Raw genomic sequence first — 24452 nt, forward strand, 5'->3', positions numbered from 1 at the left:
GCGGCCTTGCCGCTGCTGCCGGCGGCGCCCGCGCCCGCGGCCGCGGCCGCGGCCGCCGCGGCGGGCTTCCCCGCCGGCTGCAGCTGCTGCCTGCTGCTGCTGCCCCCCCCGCTGCTGCTGCTGCTGCTGCTGCTGCTGCTGCTGCTGCTGCTGCTGGGGAGGCAGCAAGTCATGCAGTAGTAGAGGTACATGAGGGCGTGGACGGCCAAGTTCATGACGACGAAGCCGTGGGCAAAGCCGACGTTGGTCTGCTGCGCCGACCAGCAGTAGAGAGTCACGCTGAGGTGGTGGTAAAGGTGCAAAAAAGAAAGCGGTTTTTTCTTGAAGACCAAAATGAAAGTGTCTCCGAACTCGACAGCTTTAGTTAAAGTGAAGAGGGCGACGACGACGCGGACGGGGGGCTTGAAGAGGCGCTCGGGGTGTACAGACACCGCAAGCAGCGCAGGCTGCTGCAGCACCACCGTCAGAAACCCCACAAAAGACAGCACTGACAAGCCCAAGTTCCAGCAGAAGGCGAAGCTGCGCAGCAGCAGCGGGGGCCGCCCCGCCATGAACTTCCGCAGCAAATAAACTGCCGGCAAGTACAGCAGGCAAGTCCAGATGATGTGGGGTTTGAGGCGGGCGGCCAGGGCCCGGCCGGCCCCGGGGCCCCACAGTTCTTCGGGAAACAGCAGCGCCAGCAGCCTGCACAGCGGCCGGTAGCTCACTGCGCACACCACTGCAGCAACTGCTGCTGCTGCTGCTGCTGCAGTCAGCGCGCTCGAACCCGACGCTGCCCCGCTCTTCCCCAACGCCGTCATCTTCGCAGCAGCAGCAGCAGCAGCAGCTACGCCACCTGCAGCAGCAACGCCCGCTCGCGCCGCGCCCTCCGCACGAACAAACGCCCCTCAGATCGAACGCTCCGCTGCGCAGCCAGCCCTGCTGCTGCTGCTGCTGCTGCTGCTGCTGCTGCTTTGCTGCTGAGAAGCCTCCGGCGAAGCTCCCGGCGCCGCGGCGCTGCGCCCTCCCGACTCCCTCCGGCTGCGGCCTCGGCCCGCGCGGTGCCGCCTCTCCACCGAGAAGCAGCAGCTCCTGCTGCGCGTGCACTGGCTTGTCGGGCCGCAGCAGCTGCAGCAGAAGCAGCAGCAGCAGCAACGCCTACGCGAGCGGCAGCAACACCCACGCCAGCCCACCCAGTGGGGCACCGCGAAGACACAGCGCGAAAAGGCTACAACCGAATTCAACCCGCACAGCTGTGGGGCGCAGCCGTACAGACACAGAACAACAAACTTATGCTACTAAGACAAGGGCGGCAGCGGCAGCGGCAGCCGCAGCTACGCGCAGACGCCCGCAGCGAGCAGCAGCAGCGGGGCGAGTCACACAGTCTCAGTGGCCCCACGAGCCGAAAGAAAATGAAAAAATTCCGGAAAACCCTCTTTACAAACAAATAAAAACCGTCCTAATGCAAAAATCGTAAAGGAAGACACGCCATGACACGTGCTCTCTTCTCATGCGCCCCCCTCTCAACTGCTGCCAGCAGCAGCAGAGCAACACCGCAGCTGCGCACAATAGGCTTATGCGGGTGGTGTTCGCTTTTTAAGCAACAAAATAACCAAACAAACTGCTTCACATACTAAACACTTTAGTTATGAATTACCTTTTCAAAATAATAGCGTTTCCTCTCCTCCAAAGAAGATCAAGTGCCGCCCGCCGCCCCCCAAAGTGCACCGGTCTTAGCCGCCGTGGGGGCGTTTCCGCGTCTGCACAGCGCTTGACTGGAGGACAACCCCACCAAAACACACAAGGTGTGCTGCTTTACATTTAAAATAGCTGTCTAATGGGAAACTTGCACATAGACCCTCCTCAAAATGGCCCCTGACACCTGCAGCCTCAAGGAGCGGTGGCCGTCCACACACGCACCCTCGCCTTCAACTGTACAAATGCCTGCTGAAGCAGCCCACACAACTTTCACTTCGACTTTGTTTTCCACTTTCTTTAGTCTGCATGCAGAAATAACGGGTGAACTCCAGTGCTTCAGTCCTTACTGCAAACTCCAGCCAGCAAAGCTTCAGCTGTTTACTACACACTGCGCTTCACTTGAGGATGCAGCAGCAGCTGTGATTGCCAAGGCCTTTCCCACGTTGTTCCAAGACAGAACTACTTTTTTTGCAATGTCTTGAGTACTGTTAATTCATTTAAGGCCTTGTGTAGCCGCGTCTAGCACTGCACGCCCAGTGTATCGACTTGTTCACCCTAGGGCCAAAGTGTCGGGCTGTTATTTAGGGTATTCCCTCTAACAAAGCTAGCAAACAAAACTAGCAGAAAGCTATATGAAGGTGTCTAAGCGATATTGCAATTGTTAGATAAGCCCCTACTTCGCGCGTGCGTCATAGCTTGCAGGAAACCAAGCCTAGCTTGGCTCCTACTTCTTTCTCACGTTTTGGCAACAGAGCTGTATATCCAGCATTACTCACTCAAGACAAAGTTTGTTCATTAGACGGATTAAAACTCCGCCACTCTAGTCCTGGCTTCTATAAACAAATGCATCTGCCTCTAATGTTTCTCTTTCCTTAAGTGCTACTGCAGCTTCAGTGCCACCCCCCAGAACAAAACTTTTGAACCTGAGAAACCCCAATGCCTGGTGAGAAGAAGATGAGGAGCTTTAACTGAGTATTTAGCTGTAAGTATAGTACCAGCAGGCAAACTGTTGAGAGATTTGCAAAAACCCTCAGTATAAACGATACATTCGAAGAACTTGAATACAAATGTTCTCCATCAATGTGCGCATTTAGATGCAAAGCTTCTCCGCTTTTTTAAAATTCGCACAGCCAAAGCGGCGCGTTTTGAATTACTGGGCTCAACTGCGCGGCACATAATGCCTGGTTGCCCAAAATGCCATTTTGCACGGTAACAAGATTGGCTATTACACCAATCTTGGTTTCTTAATTACATTCATTCAAATGCAACTGAAGTGCTGCACATTGCACCACTGCCAGAGTGAAGGTAAGATTGACGTGGGCTGCAACAATGAAAATGTAATTGAAGAATTCAAAGATGGTCTGATTTAGAGAAAGGCGATATCCAAGGGCTTTACAGATGTCTGTGCATGCTTCTGAGCCAGGTGCTTCCAGCTTAGAAAAGCCGGAGGCATTTTCCGTAAGAAGGGATCGAAACCGTTTTGGCTACTTGTGCTTATTCTGAGTGACGGAACAGACAGATCAGACTATGTTCAAAGCTTGTAACAACAAGGTTTGAACATACTCTGATCTGGAACACTGAAGAAAAGATCTAGCGTGGCTATTTTCGACTCTCGTAGGCTTGCTATAGCCGTTTAGTGCCGCCATTCTGTGGCTTTGAGCTTCACCACTTATTTCAAGAAGGCACTGATGCAGTAGGCACTGGCGTCTGAGATGTTCGGCAAGTTCCCGAAACTTTTTTACTAGTTTTGAATCTGGCGGTGCCTGCAGCGCCATCTGTAGCACACTTGACGAAGTGATCCGGAATTGGGTGTTAGCTAGCACTACTGACGGCTCATTAAAAGCAATCCACCTCGCATTTTTCCCGATTTTTATTGTGTTCTGATCATTTTGAAATTTTGATTTTGGGGTGAGGAGTTTTCCGCATAAGCAGGTAACCCCTAGGAAGCCTCCGGCCAGCGCCGAAGGATCTTTCTTCTCATTGCTATGAGCTCTTTATATGTTTCAGAAAATAAAGAAAAGTTGAGTCGCTTTGTGATGTTTCGCAGCCTTGCTGCGGCCTGAAAAGTCAGCGAAGGTCATAGATTTTGAATGGATGAGAATTTAGGGGGTCTGTATAGCGTTTGGAATTTGTCCGGCTCCTCTTACTCTTTCTCAAAGATTGCTTACATGCAAAAAGGCTCAGCTAATCAGGAGGGAATAAGATGTAATGCGCCGCTTTTCCGCAAATCCTGAGAATTCGTGTGACGGAGAACATCTCAGCTCACTATTTTGTTTGCTGCCCCAAGTTCCACTAAAAACGATCCTGTATGGAATTTACTTGCAAAATGGCCCGCCTTGCAACAGTGGCCACTAGTAGAACAGTGGCTGCTTCTGGCAATTAGCGCATTTGATGCTTTGGCTGCTGCGAAAGAATCAGAGGGAAATGTGCTAAGCACACAATCTTTATGCCGCGGTTAGTAGAGAGCTTCTGGCTATTTGTAGGAAAGTGCAGGACTTGAGGTATAAAAGTGTAGAATTGCTTCAGTGCGAAGAGGCTAGCTGGGTCCTTTGCAGCTTCTTTGGATGACAGAGTGCGAGGTTACTAGGTGGGAGTTTTTCTCCAGACATGGCTAACTGTAGAACGCCTGCGCTGCAAATGATTTAGCGCAGCACGGGTTGCTCCAAATAACTTTTAAGAAAGTAAATTTGTACTCTGTGCATGCATTGTGTATTTATAGGCGTGGTTCACCGCAGTAGATTCAGACAGGGAAGCCCCACTCTGAGTAGCTTCTGTGTCTACAGACCCATAGATCTGCAAGTTCCCGAAGTTAAGAGTACTGCAGCCCAACGCTCCACTTGTAAGAAAGTGCGAAACAATGTGAAAAGCTGTCTGCAATGTTTCTTAGTGAATACTATGCAAGGAAAATGAAACAGAGAGAAGCATCACCAAAACTAAACCCGGCACTCAGCGTCAGCTCATGACACGGAGTGACATCCATGGCGAGGGTTGCTGCTGCTGCTGCTGCTGCTGCTGCTGCTGCTGCAACTCGGGTTGAAGTATCAGCGCTAGAGGGAAAAACAGGGAGCTTGCCGCTTAGCAGCAACACAAGATACAAGGACAAGAAGAGAGGATAACTTTTGCCTATCAAATCCCTCTCACAGAAATTAAAAATGTTGAAGAGCCGTGGCTGTAGAATTCGGAAAGTGGCACAAAATGTTGCTAGATAAAATCACATTACTAATTAATTTCGACAGATTCACCTTTGGGGCGCTACGCAGACAGACTTTTCCACGAATAAGAGTGCGGAATGAGTGTAGCCATCGTTGAAAGTAATACGAAATCACCATATATTCATCTGCCCATATGTTCATATTGATAGCATAACTTGATTTGTGATAAATGCTGAAGTGATGCACGTAACTGCTATGCACAACAGAGAGCCAAGTATGAGGTAAAGGTGTTTCTGACACGCAAGTTTAATTTGAGTCAAAACGGACAGGTGCGCGGGGCTTTTTCTTTAATAAGGCATGCTTAAATGTTGCACTATAAGTGTTTATACGCGTTGATGCAAGTGTGTACATGCTTGCGGCACTACCGACGAAAAAAATGCAATTTCTAAAAACAATTTACTGCAGTGTAGACAAAATAAAGCGCATCATCGAGACAAATTTGACTTTCTAAGAAAACAATCTAGATAGCCACTTGCGAAATCTAATCAAAGAATGCCAGGCTTTTGAAATGAGTCAGTCTCGTGGATGGCCCAGGCATGCATGCAGAAAATGAAATACAAATTCAGGATCAAAAGTGAATAGTACGAATCTAGGGGAATACAGAGGTATGTCTGTAATGTGTATGCATCGAAGTGTGTGCGTTGAACTCAAGTTGATGTGAATGACTTCATACATGCGTAAATGCACATATACATATACGCATATATGCAGAAGTAAAGAAGAGCATTAGAAACATTAAAATGCACGAAAATATTAAATTGCAGACGCCTGTGCATACATTCTACGCACACATTGTCCAACAGTGCTCTAGGATGTACGTTTACGCAAAGAGCCGGGCGCTGTCTTTGCCTGCCTTTACCCCTTTCTGTTTGTTTTCATTTTAATTTACTATTTCCTTTATCTCTGAGCATTTGATAGAAATTTGCCTCGTCTCATTTCTGCCCTGTTTGTGCTCATCCAGGGAGCCACCAGTAGCACAGAGGCGTGTTCGCAGGCGGTGGTAAACTTATGGGCATTGCAAGGATGAAAACATACTAATTTATTACTTCAAAAGAAGAAATCACCTAATGTTTTTTAATTAACATTTCATTGTGGTAGACCTTGGTATAGATCGTACCTGCCGCAGCAAGTCGTGCTGCAACTCAATGGCGGCTGCGGTGAGCTGGTAGACCACTGGTCATGTGGCTGGCATACGGTGTGCTGAGTTTCCCTTTGTATAGAAAACACCCAATTCTTGACTTTTCTTGCAAATAACATTTAATGAGTTAAATCTTAAGACGAAGCGCGCATGCCTCGGCACCACGCTGGGCCCCCGGATGGGGCCTCCGGCCCTCGATGCTATCTTGCCTCAGAGTCCTCGCTGGGGCCCCTGCCGCAGCAAGAAGCGCTTTCAGATGATACAGAAGCGCCTACATTGAAGTGGCTGAGGAGATCTAACCGTGCAGACCTCCGCAGGTTCGGTGTTGTGACCCACGCAAGAAGGGTCCACGGGCTGGAGTACCCCTTTCCCCCCAGGGCCCCCAAACCCATTATAAAGGTCCCTTCTGCCTTTAGACCAGCTGCAGCAGAGCCGTGGGCAGCCCCACAGACTTACTGGGGACACACACCCAAGTTGGGCCTAGCCGGGGCACTCGGGAAGAGCAGGGAAAGGCCAGGTAGCAGCAGCAGAACTAGCAGCAGCAGCAGCAGAAGCAGCAGCAGAAGCAGCAGCAGCAGCAGCAGGAGCGTCGAACGCACGGAGGTGAGACCGGAAGAGTGGCTTGCGTGCTGCGGCGGCTCGCGAGTGCAAATAGAGTTATTATTCAAAAATAGGAATACAGAGAAGGAGAGGCAGTGCCTTATGTAACGACTTATACAGTTAATTTAACAAAAACAAAACAGACTTTAAAACACAAATAAAAAGAAAAAGCAATACAGAGAGAGAGGATAGGCTAGGGAAAGACTCGAATGCTAGAAAGGTGATGAGACAATCGAACAAAAGGAAATAAAAGGGGACTGAGGGAGTTGGCAGAAAGCCAAACTTGAACAGAAGCAAAACGGACAGGGACGAGAACAGCAAACTGCGTAGTTTTGCTGCACTCTGCTGCTGCTCTTCATTTGCCTATAGTTTAGGGTTTGTGCATCAGCGCAGCATTTAGCTGCACAGTGATGGGTAAACTTTTGAGGTTTTAGGATTTCCAGATCAAGTGCTTTGTGTTTTTGGGGTCTCAGGAGTCTGTGGAGCTTACTGCTGAGCAGAAGTGGTTTGCTGCTTATGAGGAAAGCGCCAAGACTAGGCAGCAGCAGCAGCAGCAGCAGCAGCAGCGTCGGCGGCCCCCCGCAAAACCGCGAGCCGACTGGGGGCCCCTTGAGTCTATTTTATTTTCTCTAAAGCACTCCGCAGTGCACAAGGGGGCCCTTTCTGAAGTTGAAACTTTGCTGCTGTCCGCATCTGAGACGGAGAGCAGCAGCGGGGCCTTCTGGGGGGCCCCGGGGCACCACAGAAAGCCCCACTCCCCGCCTCTGGACTTGCTGCCTGCACTTAGCGAGGACGAGTTTCTGGGGGGCCCCGGGGGGCCCCGTTTAACTCAAGAAGCCCGAGAGCACTTGCTGCGTTTTGGTTTGGACTATGAAGAGGGCCCCAGCCTCAGCAGCAGGAAGCAGTGGGGCGTTTGGGAAAGAGAAAGATGGACAAGATCCCGGATGCTGAGGTACCTCATCAAGACCGAACAGGTGAGCCTGGAGTCTCAGATAAAATGCCAAACACTCAGCCTTTATTTATTTCAAGCTCAGAGCTCTGAAGATCTCATTGTTAACAATGCTCTCTACTGAATCGGAACTCAGAAGGCCCAGACTTTAAAGCCGAGGGCGTACAGATTGCCGTTAATAGCTGCGGGTCTAGCTGCAACAATTTGCTGTTCGGTGTTTGCTACTTCAGGTTGTTTTCAGAGAAGACAGCCTGAAAAGGCAGTTCAATGAAGACTACGAGAAATACGTAAGGAGCCGCCGCAGGCGTCGGGGGGCCCCCCGGCCCAGCGGTGAGGGGCCCCCCAGGGCCTCCCAAAGTATGCTATCTTCGGTGGAATGTGCTCAAGAAAAGAGCCTCCCAGGTTGGCCCCCAGGACAAGCCTTAAGGGGGCCCCCGGTGGGCTATTTTGTGCCCCCGGGTCATGGAAATGCCCCTGCGGGGGGACCCCATGCCAGCTTCCCACCGGGATGCTGGTCCAGTGGTCCACCAGGCCTAGCAGGTTACCCCATTGCGGGCCCCCCGACTCAGGCTTCCTCGGAAAGGAAAATGTCCCAAGAGCTGCTAGGACCAACTCCCCAGTGGCCCCCACAGGAGGCCCCCCAAAAGATCCCCCAGAGGCCAGCTCAATGGGCTCCAGAATATGCAAGAGCAATTGCCCCACCGTGGGCCCCACAAGGGGCTTTTCAGGATTTTCAGCGGCGGAGCTTATTGCGGGGGTCCCCGGGAAGGGCTGTAGAAGGGGAAGTTAAATGTGGAGTTATGCAAGCCCTATTAAGTCGTGGAAATGTAGACAAGGCTGTGGCTGTAGACAAAGAAGAAGGCCACGACGCAGAGCAAGACAGTGAAAGACAGTACAGGTCAAAACTGCCCTGGTGTTACCACTTCGAATATGAACAAGACCTTGTTGTCCAACCGAAACCCGTTGTGGAGACTCCAAAGACAAAGGCACCCACACCTCTGTTCGTGCATCAAGAAATGCATGCAAAACTCGAAGGTGAGGCTCTTTGTTTCGAGCAGGAAACCCGAAACCTTTTACCCGGGGCATTAAAATTCAAAAGGAACGGAAACACAGCATTGCGCTGCTGCTGCAGGGTCGAAGGAGGTTCAAAATGGTTTAGATGAACTAGCGAAATGTTTGCACCAGACAGCGATGCAGTGTCCCATTAGGGTTTGCGTTTTGGCTTTCTTTCTTACATGCAGCCGCTATGGACACTGAATTGATTCTTTTGTACGAAGCAGCAGAGGGAGACCTACCTTCACTTTTCTCTGGAAGAAGCAGACCAAAGTAAACTGCTGTTTCTGCTGCTGGTGCTGCTTGTGTTGCTGATTGGGTAGTAGGAACAGCGGCGAGTTTAATGTGACTGGGCCCGTGCTTCTGCTGCTGCTGATGCTGCTAGCAGTAGCCTCGTTTTAGTTTTTGTTGACTTTCGTGAAGCTGCTTTCGCTGTGATGCGGTTGTTCAGCCGACGGAAACACCCAAAAGACAAGATCGTATCGTTCGATCGACTACGGGAATTCGGGGCCTACATTAACGACATTACATCTTGCAAGCTGCTGCAGCAGGTGACGTGGCGCACTTTCTCGTGCTGTTTTGCTGCAGCTTTGCTGCAGCTTTGCTGCAGCTTTCCTGCAGCTTTGCTGCAGCTTTGCTGCTGTTTAGCAGGTGCAGCTGTGACCGTTGAGGTGGTGTGGCCGCTGCGCCGTTAACACCAACCTCACCGTCTTCAGCAGAATGATCGGCAGCAAGACGTCAGAGCAACAGCTGCAGCAGCAGCTGTGTACGGAACATATGAGCTTGAATTGTGTTTGTTGAGCAGGAAGTTGATGAGGAGCTTTCTGATGGCTGGGCGTTTGGAACCACCGCCCCGGCAAACATTCACATGGATCCTCCCCGAGGAGTGCGAGTTAACCCGAATTATGTTTTGACCAAAGAAAAAATCGAAGCTGCTGCGAAGAAGCTGCATATGGAACCCAAAGAGCAGACGCCGGAGTTTCAAAGCCTCGAAAAAAGAAAAAGGCTTCAAATCGAAGAAACAACGAAAGTGCTGGGAGGAGGCAGATATGTCGTCTGATCCTTTCCAGTGCCTTCTGCTGCCGGTGAAGATTATTCGCAACTTCACTTCAGCGGCGCTCTCGTGGCGCGTCTGCTGCAGCGTAGCTGCAGCAAACGCGGCGTCTATGCTGCAGCGGTATTTGCTGCAGCTGCGCTGCAGCACACGCGTCACCGAGTTCTCTCGAGCTGCCTCAGAAAAAACTGGCGACGTGTGGGGCCCGTAACAAACCAGCAGCTTTCCAGGGATAAGAAATGAACCCTCTGTTTTCTTCTGGGTGTGAAATCGGAACTTTCCAGCTTCCGTGCATGCCTTTTTGCTGCTGGTACTTTCGCTGCTACTGCTGCTTCCCTTCACAGGCAACTCTTTAAGAATACGGTCACGCCAGCAGCCACAGTGCATGCCTAAGGCAAGCGCGGCGGAAGCCGCGGCAGCAGCTCTTTGCAGAGCTTGCGGCTGCACCTAGCAGCAACAAATACCTCATTGTTTTTTATTTACTGTGGAAGGAGGAAATGAAGTTTGCAAACATGATCCTGTAGTTCCTCCCTTTCTCTGTTGCTGGGGAGTCAACCCTGTGCAAGGCTTTATACTGCATTTCTTGGGCTTCAGGCTTCGGGCTTAGAATCTTAAAGCTACGGGGTAGGGGGCTGGAAGCAGATACGCACTTTAGCGTCCTTCCAACTTTGAATTAGTTCCAAAGCAACAAAAAGAGCACTAGCAGAAACAGCAGCGCCTTTCATCCTAAACTGGCAGCAGCAGAGCTGCGGTTGCTGTTTGAAAACGGCAGCTCCAGCCGCAGCAGCCAGCTACGCTTCCTATCTGCCAAAGCCGAGAGTCAGAAGTACCAACTCTTAAGTTAAGCGCAAAAAACGAGTGCTATAAAAGGCATTTTACATATAGTCTGCATTCGCACAGAATCAGCAGCAGAAGCTGCAGCAGCACCAGCGGCAGCAACTCCAATCAATACCACAGCAGCAGCTGCTGCTAATAGGCGTATCGCTGCGCGTGACCTTGGTTGTATTCATGAAACTTTTAAAAAGATGCTGTTGACGCTGGTAACCGCAACTGCAGCTTGCAGCACTGAGTAGTATTGCAGCACGAGCTGCTGCAGCACGAGCTGCTGCAGTACCACTCAGTGTTGAATGCCCTGCTGCAGCTGCTGCACCAGGTCGTAAGCCCTTGTCGTGAATGATTGGAGAGCTTCTCTTATTTTTGTCTCCATGAAGGCAGCGGCTTGCAGCGGAGACAGGTGCAGTTGAAAACGGGACCTGTACAGAAACCCTAAACCCTAAACCCTGAACACTACACCGTTTTGGCTCCCGATCTACTCGAAAGCATGAAGATATGCCCAAATTGGAGCACCACAGGCCTCAGGTGTAAACCCTAAACCCTAAAATCTGAGAACTAAACCCTAAAAGCAATAGGCTGTAATAGGCACCTGAGGTTTTCTACGGCAGAGGGTTTAAAGCAGGCCATTCGAGAAAGCTGCATTGCATCAAAGAGGGCAATGAAGTCGTCCGCTTGCTCCCGCAGCACCAGGAACCTAAGCAGCAGAAGCAGAAGCAGCAGAAGCAGCAGCAGCAGAAAGAGCCACAGATTATAAAACGTCCACTTCGGCAGAGTAGAATCCCTTACAAGTCGAAAATGAAGGAGAAATGAAAATAAAAAAGAACAGCCACCGACAAATGAAAATTAACGAAAGTCAAAAAAGATCGAGTTGCAGCAAAAGGCAGGAACGCATGAGCAGCAGCACGTTGCCGCTGTGGCGGTCATTGAACTGACGTCCAGCGCAGCAGAGCCGCAGCCGCTGCTGCTGCAGCAACAGTCGAAGCAGCAGCAGCAGCAGCAGCGGGAGCAACAGCAGCAGGAGCTCACCCGCGGATGCATTTGGTGGAGAAGTCCCTGAAGAGCACGCCGTGTTCCTTGCCCAGGAGATTGGCCATTTCCGCAGTGAGTTTGAAAGGAGCTCTTTCGAAGGCCATATCTCCCCCAGGTGACATCGCCAGCATAAAGCCAAAGTCGATGTGCAGCAAACGCCCCGAACGCACCGACAGCAGCACGTTCCCGTTGTGCCGGTCTTTCACCTGCACCCCACCGCAGTGCAGCAGCAGCGGGAGCAGCAGCAGCAGCAAGCAGCAACGGAAGAAAGGAAACGAGGAAAAGGGGACAAAATTAACAAAAGGAATGAGGCAAATACGACGCAGCGCAGGCTCAGAAGCGTAGAACGGACAGCAGCAGAGGCAGCAGCAGCAGCAGCAGCAGCAGCAGCTCGCACCTGCAGCAGGTAGCTGAAAACAGCATACGCAGCTAAGGAGTCGGCGAAGTTCTGTGTTGCAACTTCCAAAGGTATGCGGCTAGGCCTTTGGCTCAGGAGCAGCTCTTCCTGCTGCTGCTGCTGCTGCGGGCTTCCCACAGGTTGTTGCAGCGCTGGCTGCAGTTGATGCTGTTGCTGCTGCTGCAGCTGCTGCAGCTCGTCAATATCACTATCCTCGGTGCCTCCTAAAAATTGTCTGCTATCGGCCAGTCCCACTGGAGAACCCCTGCCTGCAGCTGCTGCTGCCGCTGCCGCAGCAGCAGCAGCTGCTGCTGCTGCCGCTGCATTTCGCGGATCTCCGTCGGCCGCCAATGTCGCTGTGGCGCTGCGTTTGAGACTGCTGCGTCTGCTGCTGCTGCTGCTGCTGCCGACTCTGCTGCCCCTAGGAAAGGCCAGCGTAAAAAACTCAACCAAAGAACAACCAAAAGTCTTTCCAATCTGGTGGCGGCTGTAGGCATTGTCGACAACAGAAACGGCCCCCCCAAACTGGCAGCCTGTGCCTCGCCCTCTTGCTGCTGCTGCTGCAGTTGCTGCTGCTGACGACTGTGACGCTACTGCAGCAGATGATGAGGCTGCCACTGCTGTTGCGGATGGAAAGTCTGCTGCTGCCGCAGAGCCTGCTGCGCCTTTAGCACCAGCAGGCGAATCGGATGGGAGCCCGTCGGGCACTACAGGCAGGCTGCTGCTTTTGCTGCTGCTGCTGCTGCTGCTGTCAGCAGGAGCGGCTGCTGCTACAGACTCTGCCGCATCTGTTGCGGAAGAACTGGGAAAGCCGTGAGCCGTGTCACAGTTGCTGCTGCTGCTCCTGCATCGTTGCTGCTGCTTCTGCTGCTGCTGCCCTGCTGTATCTGCCCTTTGAATGACAGCAGTGACGCCGTAGGGCCGCAGCCAAGAAGATTCCCCAGCTAGCGTTAGCGCGGACAGACACATCTGCAGCAGCAGCAGAAGCAGCAGAAGTAGCAGCAACAGCAACTGCATTGTTGCTCCTGGACTTCTTTGCAAAGCCAACAGCACAGGCAAGACAGCTGCAGCAACAGCGGTAGCTGCCTCGTCCCAGACTTAGACAAGGTAGCTGCAGCACTGCACCAGAAGATTCAGCCGCAGCTGCAGCAAGAACTCAGCAGCAAAGCCAGCAGTAGCAGGAATGGGTTCAGCACCCACGGAGCCGTCCACAGCAGCAAACAAAGACACAACACAGGCCGAACGGCAGCAGCACAAACGAGCGTTTTGAGGCAACAACAGCAGAGCCGAACGCAGGAGCAGCAACAGCACAGTACACAGCAACGGTAGCAGCAGCAGCAGCAGCAGCAGCAGCAGGTGTTAAGACGAACCCTAGTTGCCTGTACGGCGAGTGCGTCTTGCTGCAGGTCGTCAAGCAGTTTAAAAATGCAGGAGCGCTTATCTGCGCCTCCAGCAGTTTCAAAAGACAAGAGGAAGGGAGCCTAAAGAAGAGCAGCAGACACTTCATGTTTGCTTCGTTGCAGCTGCTGCTGCTTCCGCTCTCCGGCTCTAATTCTCGCTCAGTGTCTGTTTTGAGAGGCTCTGCGCTGGCCTGTGCCTGCGCTTCGCCTTATGTCTCGAGGAGCGCAGCGCTTGCAGCAGCAGCAGCAATGCTTGCAGCAGCAGTAGCAGCAGTAATGCTTGGAGCAACAGCAGCAGCAGCAATCCTTGCAGCAGCAGCGGATGCACCAGCAAAAGGGCAGTCGCCGCAAGCAGAGGGCGAGTAGCAAGAATCAAAGAGAAAGAAGCAAAAAGACACAGAAAGACAAGGAGAAGCAAAGGTGAAAGAACAAGAAAAGACAGAAGAGAAGAAAACGGCTGAGAGAGTAGCCTTAAGAGGCCCGAGAGGCAGACTGACAGATATAGACAGGAAGACACAGATGCAATTGAAAACAAAAGAAAAAAATAAAAAAAGCAAGAAAAGGAGAGAGCAAGAAGCAGACAGACACAAGAAACCGCTGGCAGGTAGCAGCAGCAGCAGCAGCAGCAGCAGCAGCAGCAGCAGCAGGCACCTTCACTGCTGATTGCATCGCCTCTGCCGACTCAGGCAACGGCCGGGCAATTTTGACTTCTTCTGTCAGCAGCCAAAAGCCCTCGCACGGCATCGTCTTCTGCGTGCACAACCGCAGCAGCAGCAGCAGCAGAAGCAGCAGCGTCAGCAGCAGAAGCAGCATCACCTGCAGCAGTAGCGGCAGCAGCTGCAGCAGCAGCAGCATCAGCAGCAGTATCACCTGCAGCAGCAGCAGCGACAACAACAACAACACATGGCGAAAGCAATCGGCTGAGATGCTGCAGCAAATGCAGAATTAAGAAGCTCTTAGGGTTTGGGGTTTACCTGCAGCTCTCGAATTCGCTGCACAAAAAAGGCCTTACGCGCAGATGGGGGAAGGTTCACTGCTTGCCCACTGACAGACGCAAAACGGCGCGCAGCACGAAACCCTAAACCCTAAACCCTAAACCCTAAACCCTAAACCCTAAACCCTGATGCTATGACGAGGAAACACACAGAAATCCCGACAGTGGGACAAGTACAGAAAAAACGAAAAGCGAAGAAGACGGAGGCAGTAGCAAGTAGAAAAAGGAGACAGAGAAAAACGGGAGACGCGGACAAGGTTTAGGGTTTAGGGTTTAGGGTTTAGGGTTTAGGAACGGTGGCAGAGCTTAGGGCGTAGCGGTCAGAGGCAAAGAGCCGCAGCGCATGCGAGCAGCAGCAAATAATGCCCCATTTGGCAGCAGCAAAGTTTTGCTGCTGCTCACCTCAGCCCTATAACAGTCTTCCAATACTGCAGCTGGCGCTCCAAGTAATCGCGAGCTCCCGCGCCCATCAAACGGAGCAGCTCCCACTGCAGCAGCAGCAGCAGCAGCAGCAGCAGCAGCAGTTCCTACTGCAGCGGAACAAGTGCAGCAGCAGCTGCTGCTGCAACAGGGGCAACTCAACACCCCTCACTGGCTGTGGGAAGCAGCAAAAGCTAATGAAGCCCTGAAGCCAAGATTTGCTACAGCAGATTTCTTGGTTTCAGGCCCTAATTTCTTAACTCCAAACCCTCGGACCCCAACGCTAGACGCCAAACCCTAAACCCTAAACCCTCAGCTGCAAAGCTCCGCTGTTGCCTTACTCGCAGCTGCTTGGCTTTTGCGGCGAGGGGGTCGCTGCCCTCTAGCTGCAGCAGCGCAGCAGCAGCGACAAAGCGGAAGAGAGTGCAGCAGCAGCAAAGCAAGAGGGCCCGGAGCAGTTAAAAAGACCAAACAGAGAAGCAGCAAATGTTGCACTCAAAAAGAGCCTGACAGCTGCAGCAGGCGGAGGGAAAAGCTCTCACAGCGAGCAGAGCAGCAGCAGCAGATTGGACCGCAGCAGCAGCAGCAGCAAGGCGGGGTCTCAGCAGCTAAGGACGGCAAAAAGACCATTTTTTCCTTGAATGCACATAATGCCATATTTAAAATGTAACTTAGCAAAAATTATTTATTGGCTAATATGAAGCAGCAGCAGAATTACGTGAAACTTCTTACATTCGCAGCAGAGTCAATCTGCATGGCCAGCGACAGCTGCCTGTAGGTGCATTTGTCTCTGTCTTTAAGTCCGCCGCCTTGCTGCTGCTGCTGCAGCGGGTGGTGCTGCTGGTGGCTGCAGAAGTCAGCAATAAGGGCAACCTCCAGAGCTCTCCCCGGGTCTACGCGAAGCGCCTGCAGCAGCTGGGGCTGCAGGAAAGAGAACAGATGCTGCTGCTGCGTCACCTGTACTTTGCTGCTGCCGCTATGGCTGCTGCTGCTGCTGATGCTGCTGAGCATGAGCACCTGACAGGCTGCAGCACGCAGAATCTGAATAGGGCCAACAGCCGCAACCTCACTGACAGCAGCTGATTTGTCTATGCTGCGGCGCCTGTTGTTGTTTGTGCGGCTGCTGTTGCTGCTGCTGATGCAGCAGGCCGCCGCAAGGGCTGTTGCCGTGCTTTGCTGCAGTAGCAGCAGCAAACCATGAACGGGCAAAGAGTTGGAACAGTAAAGAAGAGAACGTATGACCAGACCCAGTGCCGGCAGAGGCCGCACCTGCTGCGCGTGCTGCATTTGCTGCTGCTGCTGTTGCTTGTGGCGCTGCCGCTCCTTCTGGGAGGGCTGCGGTGTCTCTGCAGCAGGCCCGTAAATGTGGCTGTTCCCTGCTACGAGTGAAGGCCGTATACAGTCCACCACCTGTTGCTGCAGCAGCAGCAGCAGCAGGCGCCACAGAGCAGCAGCACCACCGGCAGGCGTTTGCTGCTGCTGCAGCAGCACCTCTCTCACTGCCAGCGTGGGGTCATCTGCTGCTGCAACGGCAGCAGCACATGTCTCGCTGCATCAGATCACACGCAACAAATCAGCTGCTAAATCGCTGTGCTGTGCTGCGGTTGCTGCAACACTTTGACGTTGCTGCGGCTGTATAATTGCTGCTGCGGCGACTCAGAAGCGACAGCTGTGGCTGCTGCAGCACGAGCAGCAGCTCAAACCGTCTTGGTAGCTTACGCAGCAGCAACAAAGAAGGGAAAAGCTTGCAGTCGTTGAGCTGCTGCAGCAACAAGAGACACTGGGGCATCCAACAGCATGTTTGCTGCTGCTGCTGCTGCTGCTGTCGCTCCACCCGCGGCTGCTGCAGAGTCTGTGCTCAGCTCTCTGCGTCTCTTCTGCTTCCTTTTCGGCCCCTGCGTCTGTTTGTCAGCTGAGGCACCTCTGCTGCTGCTGCTGCGCCTGACTGCTGCTGCTGCTGCTGTCGCTGGTTGCTGCTGCAGAAGGCGTCGAAGCAGCCACAAGTCCCTGTGTGGAGCAACTGCAGCAGGGGGCCACTGAACTGCCGAAGCAGCACAGGATGCAGCATCCGCTGCTGCACGCATTGCAAGCTCCAGTATATAAAGCCTATGAGGTGTGACACTTTCTACGGATGTACTAGTGCTGCTGCTGCCGCTGCTGGCAGCCTGAGCTGCTGCTGCGGCTCTTGCTTCCACCGCAACAGATGCTGCTCCAGCGGCCGCTGCAGTTGCTTCTGCTGCTGCTGCTGCATCAGCAGCAATTTGCGGCACGACATAGCAAAAGGCCGCGGCAAGGCGCTCTATTTCCTCTAGCAGCAGCAGCCGTAGAAGCGCAGCAACAGGGGGGGCCTTTTGTTTAATGACGCATGAGTTGCTGCAGCTGCAGCAAGAGCTGCTGCTGCTGCAGCCAGGAACACCAGCAGTGGGTAGTTGCTGCCGGCGCGATACACGTTTGGTGCTGCTGCAGCAATTAAAGCAACCCTTGGTTGATTCGCTGCAGAGAGTGCTGCAGCACTTGCTCATGCGGCAGCTGCAGCAGTTCCTGCAGCAGGTGTTCCTTTTGCTGCTGCTGTCGAGCTTAATCGGCTCTAGTATGTCTGCAATGAAGGCCATTGACTCCGCAAGGCTCGCAAGTCGCTGCTTGGGGGAGCAGAAGCACGCGCGGCTGCTGCTGCTGCTGCTGCTGCCGCTTGGGCTTCTAGTTGGTGCTCGCCAAAACGCACCTGCAGGGAGAGCAGCAGCCGCAGCAGCTGCAGCAGCTCCTGCCGCTGCTCTGACATCAGCGCATTCACACGGGCGCAGCCAGCCTTCCTTCGGTGGGCGCTGAAGGAAGCAGCAAACTGCAGTGTATGTACACCGCAGCAGCAGCAGCCGTTGCATGTGCGCGCCAGACACCGCCCCTTTACCACGCAGCAGCGCCTGTTGCTCAGCAGCAAATGTGCTGTTGCACTGCAGCAGCAAGTGCTGAATGGAGGCTCCACCCTGGAGGGCCAAGCAGCAGGCCGTGCCGCGCTGCTGCTGCTGCTGTGGACAGCAGCAGCAGCAGCAGCAAGCAGCTGCAGAAAGGCAGCAGCGAAGGACTGTGAAGAGCAGCAAGGCGCTGTCCAGCCGCCCCGCAGAAACAGGACCCCCAAGAATGCTGCTGCGCTGCAGCTGCTCCAGCCCTAGCTGCAGAGTCGCCGTGGCACCGCTGCGCGCCGCAAACTTTGACAGCAGCAAGTAGGCCAGAGGGAGGGACAGTGTCGCTTCTGCTGCTGCTGAAGCCGTGTTGCTGGCGCAGCTGCTGTCTCTGCTGCAGCAGCAGGGCCCGCTGCTGCTGCTGCAGTCGTCTGCGGAGGCGTCGAGCAGCTCAGGCAAGTCTGATTCTCCAGCAGCAGCACGAGCGCCACCAGCAGCTGCTGCTGCTGTTGATGGCCCTGCTGCGCGGCCCCACATTTGAGTGGCTAGGGTTTCTAAGCTGTAGCGAAGCGTGCTGCGCCTTGTGCTCGCGTGCTGCTCCTGCAGCAGCAGCTGCTGCTGGTGGAGCAGCTGAAGCTGCGCAGCAAAGGCTTCCCTCTTCCCCCCGCAAGCGCGGTGGCCCTGCTGCACGACTTTGTCTTGCGGCTGCAACAGCAGCCGCTGCTGCTGCAGCAGCAGCCCGGGTAGATCTAACTGCCGCGACATGTTCTGCAGCAGCTCGTCTCGCCACTGCTGCATGTGCAGCAGCGGCCCGTAAGCTGCAGCAGCAGCACAACTTGTTTGGCCAGCAATGCGCAGCAGCAAATCCGGAGAAGGGCCTACGGGGCTGTCGAGGGCAGCGCTAGAAAACGTGGGTATCATTGCTGCTGCTGGGATTTGCTGCTGCAGCAGCAGCAGCAGACATTCGCCTTCCGCGCACGCATGCTGCTGCTGCTGCAGCGCTCGCTGCGCCCCAGATATCCAACACGCCCGCAGCCAGTCCCAGCCATTCCCTGTTGGTGCAGCTGCTGCTGCTGCTTCACTTGGTCGGCCGCAGCAGCAAGACTGCAGGTGAAGCGGCCCCTTTGCAGCAGCAGCAGTCACAGCCAGTGCAGCAGCAACAATTCCTGCCCACAGCCACGCCACGGCCCAAGGCATACCCTGTGTAGTCACCTGCAGCAATTGCTGCTGCGGCTGCTGCAGCAGAAGAAACGTCCCGTCTCTGAAAGCAGCTGCAGCAGCTGCTGCAGCAACCACGCATGTGCGCTGCAGCGCTGCTTCAGAGCCTTGAAGCCCTCTGAAAGAGCTGCTGCGGCTCGAGTACAGTTGCTGCTGCTGCTGCTGCTGTCGCTTTTCCTGCTTTTGCAGAGTAAGAAGAGCCGACCCCCACAGTTCTGCTGCCAGCAGCACCACTGCCACCGCAGTTCCAAAAGCAGCTACTGCTGCTGATCCTGCAGCTGCTGCTGCTGTTGCTGCGCGAGGATTCCTTATATCCTGTGCTGTCTCGTGCGTGGTCTTGACTGCATGGGACGAGTTATCTGCTGCTGCATCTTCTGCTGCTGCTGCTGCCTCAAAATCGGGCGTTTGATGCTCATGAGCTGTCTCGCTCTTGTTCAAAGAACGCTGCTGCTGCTTAGCAGCAATAGTAGCAAATGCAGCAGCAGCAGCTCGCTGGGGGCTACTGTTGCTGCTGCAGCTGAACAGCGGCACGAATGCTTGCGACTGCTGCTGCAGCAGCAGCTGAAGCCTCGTCAACTCCAGTGTTGCGCTCCGTACAGTAGCAGCAGACTGGAAAATCTGAGGCACTTTTACCTGTAGTAGCAAAGGTGCAGCAGCAGCTGCTGCTGCTTCGGAACACTTCCCCGATCTGCTGAAAGACTCTCGCAGCAGCATCAGCCAGCAGCGCTGCAGAAGCTGCTGCTGTGTTGACCGTGCAGCAAGAAAAGCAGCATTAAGGGCTTGCTGCTGCTGTGTCGGGAGCTTCGGTTGCAGCGACTTGAGTTGCTGATGCTGCAGTTGCTGCAGTTGCTGCAGCTGAGCTGCCACATCTGGTTGCAGCTGTCGCCACTCGCTAGTCGCTGCTGCTGTTGTTGCTGCTGCTGCGTCCTCTCCGGCCGCCAGAGAGCGTCGGCGTGCTGCAGCAGCTCCTTCTAAAATTAGCAGAAGCAGCTCCAGAGACAGCAAATGTACTCGCTGCTGCAGCAGCGGGGTCTCTACTATATAGTTTTCTTCGGTTTCTACCAGCTGCTGCTGTTGTTGCTGCTGCAGCTTCTGTTGATGCAGCTCCTGCTGCTGCTGCTGGTCCACATCAACGAGTAGAAGAGCGCCAAAGAGACAGAGCGCCAGTCCAGCAACTCCCTTCGCAGCCCATGAGTGCAGCAGCTGCTGCAGCAGCAGCTGCAGCAGGGCAGTGGAATTCGGAGGCGTATCTTGCTGTTGCTCCTTGACATGTTCGTCTTGCTCGTCCTGCCCCTTGTGGCCTTGAAGTAGCTGCTGCTGCTGCTGCTGTCGCAAGAACGGCAGCTGCTGCCTTTGCTGCTTCTCTTCTTTGGAGAACAGCAACACAAAAACCTGCAAAAAGTACACACAAGGGCAAATCCGCTGCTTCGCAGAGTGGCACTAAACTCAGCCACTGTCACAAGCCAATATCAGGCCATCAGCAACACCAGAAGCTTCCACAGCAGCAGCAGCAGGCTAAGAACCAGCAGCAGCAGCAACAGCAAAGGCCCACCTGCAGCAGAGCCCCCACGAAACTGCTGCTCTGCGCTGCAGCCGGAACAGCGTCAAGCAGCTGCTGCAGCAGAGATGTGATTGCGGCCGGGGCAATAGGGAAGGGCTCCTGCTGCTGCTGTTGCTGCTGCTGTTGCGGCTGCATGCACCCGAAGTTCCACCGTTGCTGCTGTGGCGGCTTCGGGCTGCACCTCACAGCAGCAGGAAGCAGCAGCAGAAGAGCCACAGCCCCCTACAGCAGACAGCAGCGCATGCAGGAGCTAGAGCTGCAAAACAGTAAGGTTTTCGAATTTCCTTTGGCGCCAGCAGCAGGATTAGCAGCAGCAGCAGCAGCAGGAGCAGCAGCGGCAGACGGAGCTGACGGCGGCGCGGTAGCCCCGCGTAGCTAAATGAGCAGCAATAGCATCAACTGCAGCAGGAGTATCAGAAACCACAGCAGCAGCTGCTGTACCTCTGCGACAGCTGCTGCCTCTGGAGTGCATGCGCAATAGGAACTACTGCCGCTCCGCCTGCTGCAGCTGCTGCATAAGGCAGCAAAGCAACTCCTACTGCTGCTGCTGGCCGAACCGTTGCTGCTGCTGCTCCCAGCGACAAGCGCTTGAGCCCACCGCTCAACCGCTAGCACTAAAGCCTTCCCTGTGGCGCCAGCAGCAGCACAAGCAGCAGTTGAAGCAGCAGCAGCAGACAGCTGAATTCTCCTGCTGCAGCTCGAAGCGCTGACACTGGGTTCATCTGCAGTGCAGTAGAAACTGCAGCAGCAGCACCAACCGCAGCAGCATTTTATGTTTACGCACATTTAAGAACCTTCTTGGCCTCCTGAGCAGGGCTAGCAATGCCGTTACTTGTGCTGCTGCTGCTGCTGCTGCTGCTGCTGCTGCAGTCCGTAACTGCATGAAGGCACCGCAACGCCTCACAGGCGCTGCCGCCGCTCTGCATCGCAGCAGCGCCAAAAGGAAAAGGAGCAGCAGAAAAGTCGGCACAAGCAGATCCAGATAGACTCCAATAGGCAAATGCAAACAGCTGAAAAGTAAAGAAGTCAGTATCAGACAAAGCAGAACAGCAGCAGCAGCAGCAGCAGCAGCAGCAGCCGCAGTGATGCGGTATGTACCGCTGCTCTTTGACAAGCAGAAGCGAACGTTGCTGCCAAAGCGCATGTATCTGCAGCCTGCTGCAGCCTTCGCTCGGCGTGACTTTGGGAAGGGTCCTCCTGCTGCTTCGGCTGTTCTTGCTGCTGCTGCTGCTGAAGCAGCTGTAACAGGGGACGGGGCAACGAGCTAGCAGCAGCATCCGCTGGGAGGTGAGTCTGCAGCAAACGCAGCAGTGCCAGCAGCAGCAGCAGCAGCAGCAACAGCGGCTGGAGACGTCGTCCGGCTCAGAGAGCTGATATTTGCAGGGTGAGCTACAGCAGCAAAGACAGCAGCTGCAGCAAAGCAAAGGGCAGCAGCACTGCATGCAGCGAAACTCACATGGGCAGCATCACCACTTACAAAGCTGCTGCTGCGCAACATGAAGAAATGGCTTTCAACTACGGGGCCTGTTAATAGGCTTGCGGTGTGTAGCAGCGCGCGCAGGACCTCCCTGTGCTGCTGCTGCTGCTGCTGCTGCAGATGAGAATGCTTCTGCGGCTGCTTGTGCTGCTTTTGCTGCTGCTGCTGCTGCCTCCTCTCCCCAGCTGAATTACATTCAATGTCAGCATGGAGTGCAACATTGAGCCACAGCTGCAGACAAAGCCACACAAAGGCAAAAAAGCTGCTGCTGCTGCTGCTGGCAACGCTTCCACAGTGCTGCTACTGCAGGGGTAGTAACGGTGCTGGCTTACGTCTGCAGCAGCTGCTGCAGCCGACGGAGCATAATACGGAGCGTGAACGGAACAACAAGCTTGGTAGTGCTGCTGCTGCTGCTGCTGCTGCTGCTGTCCGCAGATGACAAGGGCGCGGCCCAAGTGCAGCAGCTCGTGTCGAAGTCGCAGAGCAGCAGGTGCTGCAGCAAAACAGGGGCCCACCGCGAGTGCATGCAGCAGCAGCAAAATCAGCGAAGTAGCTGACAGGGGCAGCAGTCCCAATCAGGAGAGGCAAAACAGCAGGAGCAGCAGAGGGCGGCATCACCAGCAGCAGCAGCAGCAGCAGCAGCAGGCCAAGAGCAGTGCCTGGGTTAATGATGCAGCAGGCGCAACACCACAAATAGCTCGCAGAAGCAGCTAGCATCCGCAGCAGTACCAGAGTAGCAGCAACCGCAGCAGCAGCAGCAGCAGCAGCAGCGCAAGGAGCAGAAGCTCCAGCAGCAGCAGAAGCAGCTCTGTAAGCTGACATGCCGGGTGAGTCTTGGAGTGGCCTTTGAAACTCCAATGAATTCTCAGGGATACATCCAGCCCTAGAAAAAACAGCCTGAAGCAGCCACAGCAGCAGCAGCAGCAGCAAGAACAGCAGCAGCAGCGCTACATCATATTTAACAAGTTGGCTCGATCAACCGATTCTATCGGTACTGAAAGCAAACTCAGTAGTAGGCGGTGAAAACAGCAGTGCATGCAAAGATGCAGCAGCTGCAGCAGCAACAGATGTACCAGCAGCAGGACCAGCAATGGCAGCAGCAGCAGGTGCAACAGATGCAACGGCAGCATCCGCAGAAGCTGCAGCAGCTTACTGTGTGAGAGTGGATCGGAAAGATAAACACAAAACGTGTCCTGCTGCAGCTGCTGCTACTGCTGCTTCAGCTAGCACCGTAAGGCAATGGCAGCAAATGGCAGCGCTCGCTGCAGCTGCTGCTGCTGCTGCTGCACGTTTTTCTGCTGCAGTGACGAATGCGCCTGTAGCAGCAGCAGCAATATCTCCTAATATCGAGGACCTAGCTTCGCCATACGCGGTGTCTGTCCGCTGCTGCTGCTGCTGCCTGCGCGACACAAGCTGCTGCAGTTTGTGGCTGCTGTTGCTGCTGCCTTCAGCAGCCGTGTGCGGCTCCTGCTGCAGTAGCTGCAGGAGGAAGCACGCGCCAATGCCTCTTGCGAGAGTTGAGCCAGCGGCCTCCCAGAGGCAGGGCGTCGGTGTTGTTGCTGCTGCTGTTGCTGCTGTTGCTGCTGCTGCTGCTCCTGCGTTCAAAAGAGACGTTGCAGCTTCTTCTGCTGCGACTCGCAGAGAATCCGCAGTGAGGGATATCATAAAGGTTGCTGCTTTGCTGCTGCGGCTGCAACAAGAGCAAGAACAACCCTTGAGGGCTCTTGCAGTTGCTGCTGCTGCGGCGGCGGCTGCATGCAACGCCGCATGCTGCTGCGCATGTCTTTGCTGTTGAGAAGCCAGGTCAGCTGCAGCAGCAGCAACAGCAAAAGACACTTCTTCTGGAGCGCGCTTATGCCTGGGGCCTGCTGGTGCTGTGGCTGGAGCCGCGAAAGCTGACACCAGCTGCTGCTGCACTGTCCCCAGCAGCAGCAGCAGCGAGGGCTGCGGCAGGAGCTGCAGCAGAAGCAGCTGAAGTGCATGCACACACACCACATGGCGCAAGAGGAGTTTGCTTACTGCAGCAGCAGCAAAATGAACAGCAAAAAGAACAACCAGAGCAGCACCAGCAGCAATGGCAGCATTCCAGCATCAGGTAATGAGGTGTTCTGTGAGTACGGCCTAGACTACGAGTTTTTGCTGACGGCTGTAGCTGCTGCTGCTGATTCTGCCGTTGCTGCTGCTGCTGATTCTGCCGTTGCTGCTGCTGCTGCTGCTGCTGTAGCTGGCTACGCGTAAGTCGATCTTGCGCCTACGTCAACAGGTGCAGCACTGATACTCGGAGCCTTCCATCCGCCTTCCGGATCCTGCTGTTGCGGCTGCTGCTGCACTTGCAGCAGCAGCTGCAGCTGCTGCTGCTGCTGCTGGCGAGAATGCAGCAGCTGCAGCATGAGGGACAAACAGCGGGCTTCTTGCTGCCGCATAAAAAGCGCACAAATGTCTCCAAGCTGTGCTGCAGTCACGTCCGACTTGTACCGCATGCTGCTGCTGCTGCACTCAGCAGCAAATTCCTGCAATGCGGAGTCGGCCTGCAGCAGCAGCC

At 54.4% G+C, this 24452-nt stretch overlaps 3 protein-coding genes across 3 annotated transcripts; 1 reads left to right on the forward strand and 2 right to left on the reverse strand.

Annotated features, from left to right (window-relative positions):
- Positions 1-800, reverse strand: ENH_00063270 (GNS1/SUR4 family domain-containing protein, putative; the record flags this gene model as incomplete). The annotated part of the gene is made up of 1 exon (XM_013582131.1): positions 1-800. A coding segment is annotated over one exon (800 nt), but the record flags the coding sequence as incomplete, so codon positions are not given.
- A 5377-nt stretch (positions 801-6177) lies between these two features.
- On the forward strand, positions 6178-6735 carry ENH_00063280 (hypothetical protein, conserved; the record flags this gene model as incomplete). The annotated part of the gene is made up of 1 exon (XM_013582132.1): positions 6178-6735. The coding sequence occupies one exon, from the start codon at positions 6178-6180 to the stop codon at positions 6733-6735; it is 558 nt and encodes a 185-aa protein (XP_013437586.1).
- Positions 6736-10800: 4065 nt separating this feature from the next.
- On the reverse strand, positions 10801-24300 carry ENH_00063290 (phosphatidylinositol 3-and 4-kinase domain-containing protein, putative; the record flags this gene model as incomplete). Its single annotated transcript, XM_013582133.1, has 20 exons — positions 10801-10936; positions 11107-11211; positions 11544-11752; positions 11944-12912; positions 13314-13424; positions 13995-14093; positions 14318-14387; positions 14740-14825; positions 15099-15143; positions 15490-16306; positions 16477-20264; positions 20425-20608; positions 20875-20944; positions 21218-21353; positions 21532-21726; positions 21890-22141; positions 22243-22403; positions 22731-22807; positions 23064-23881; positions 24166-24300. The coding sequence occupies 20 exons, from the start codon at positions 24298-24300 to the stop codon at positions 10801-10803; spliced, it is 8463 nt and encodes a 2820-aa protein (XP_013437587.1).
- Positions 24301-24452: the final 152 nt, after the last annotated feature.

This window comes from Eimeria necatrix, genomic scaffold (assembly GCF_000499385.1).
Source record: "Eimeria necatrix Houghton genomic scaffold, Enh_scaff567, whole genome shotgun sequence".
NCBI lineage: Eukaryota > Apicomplexa > Conoidasida > Eucoccidiorida > Eimeriidae > Eimeria > Eimeria necatrix.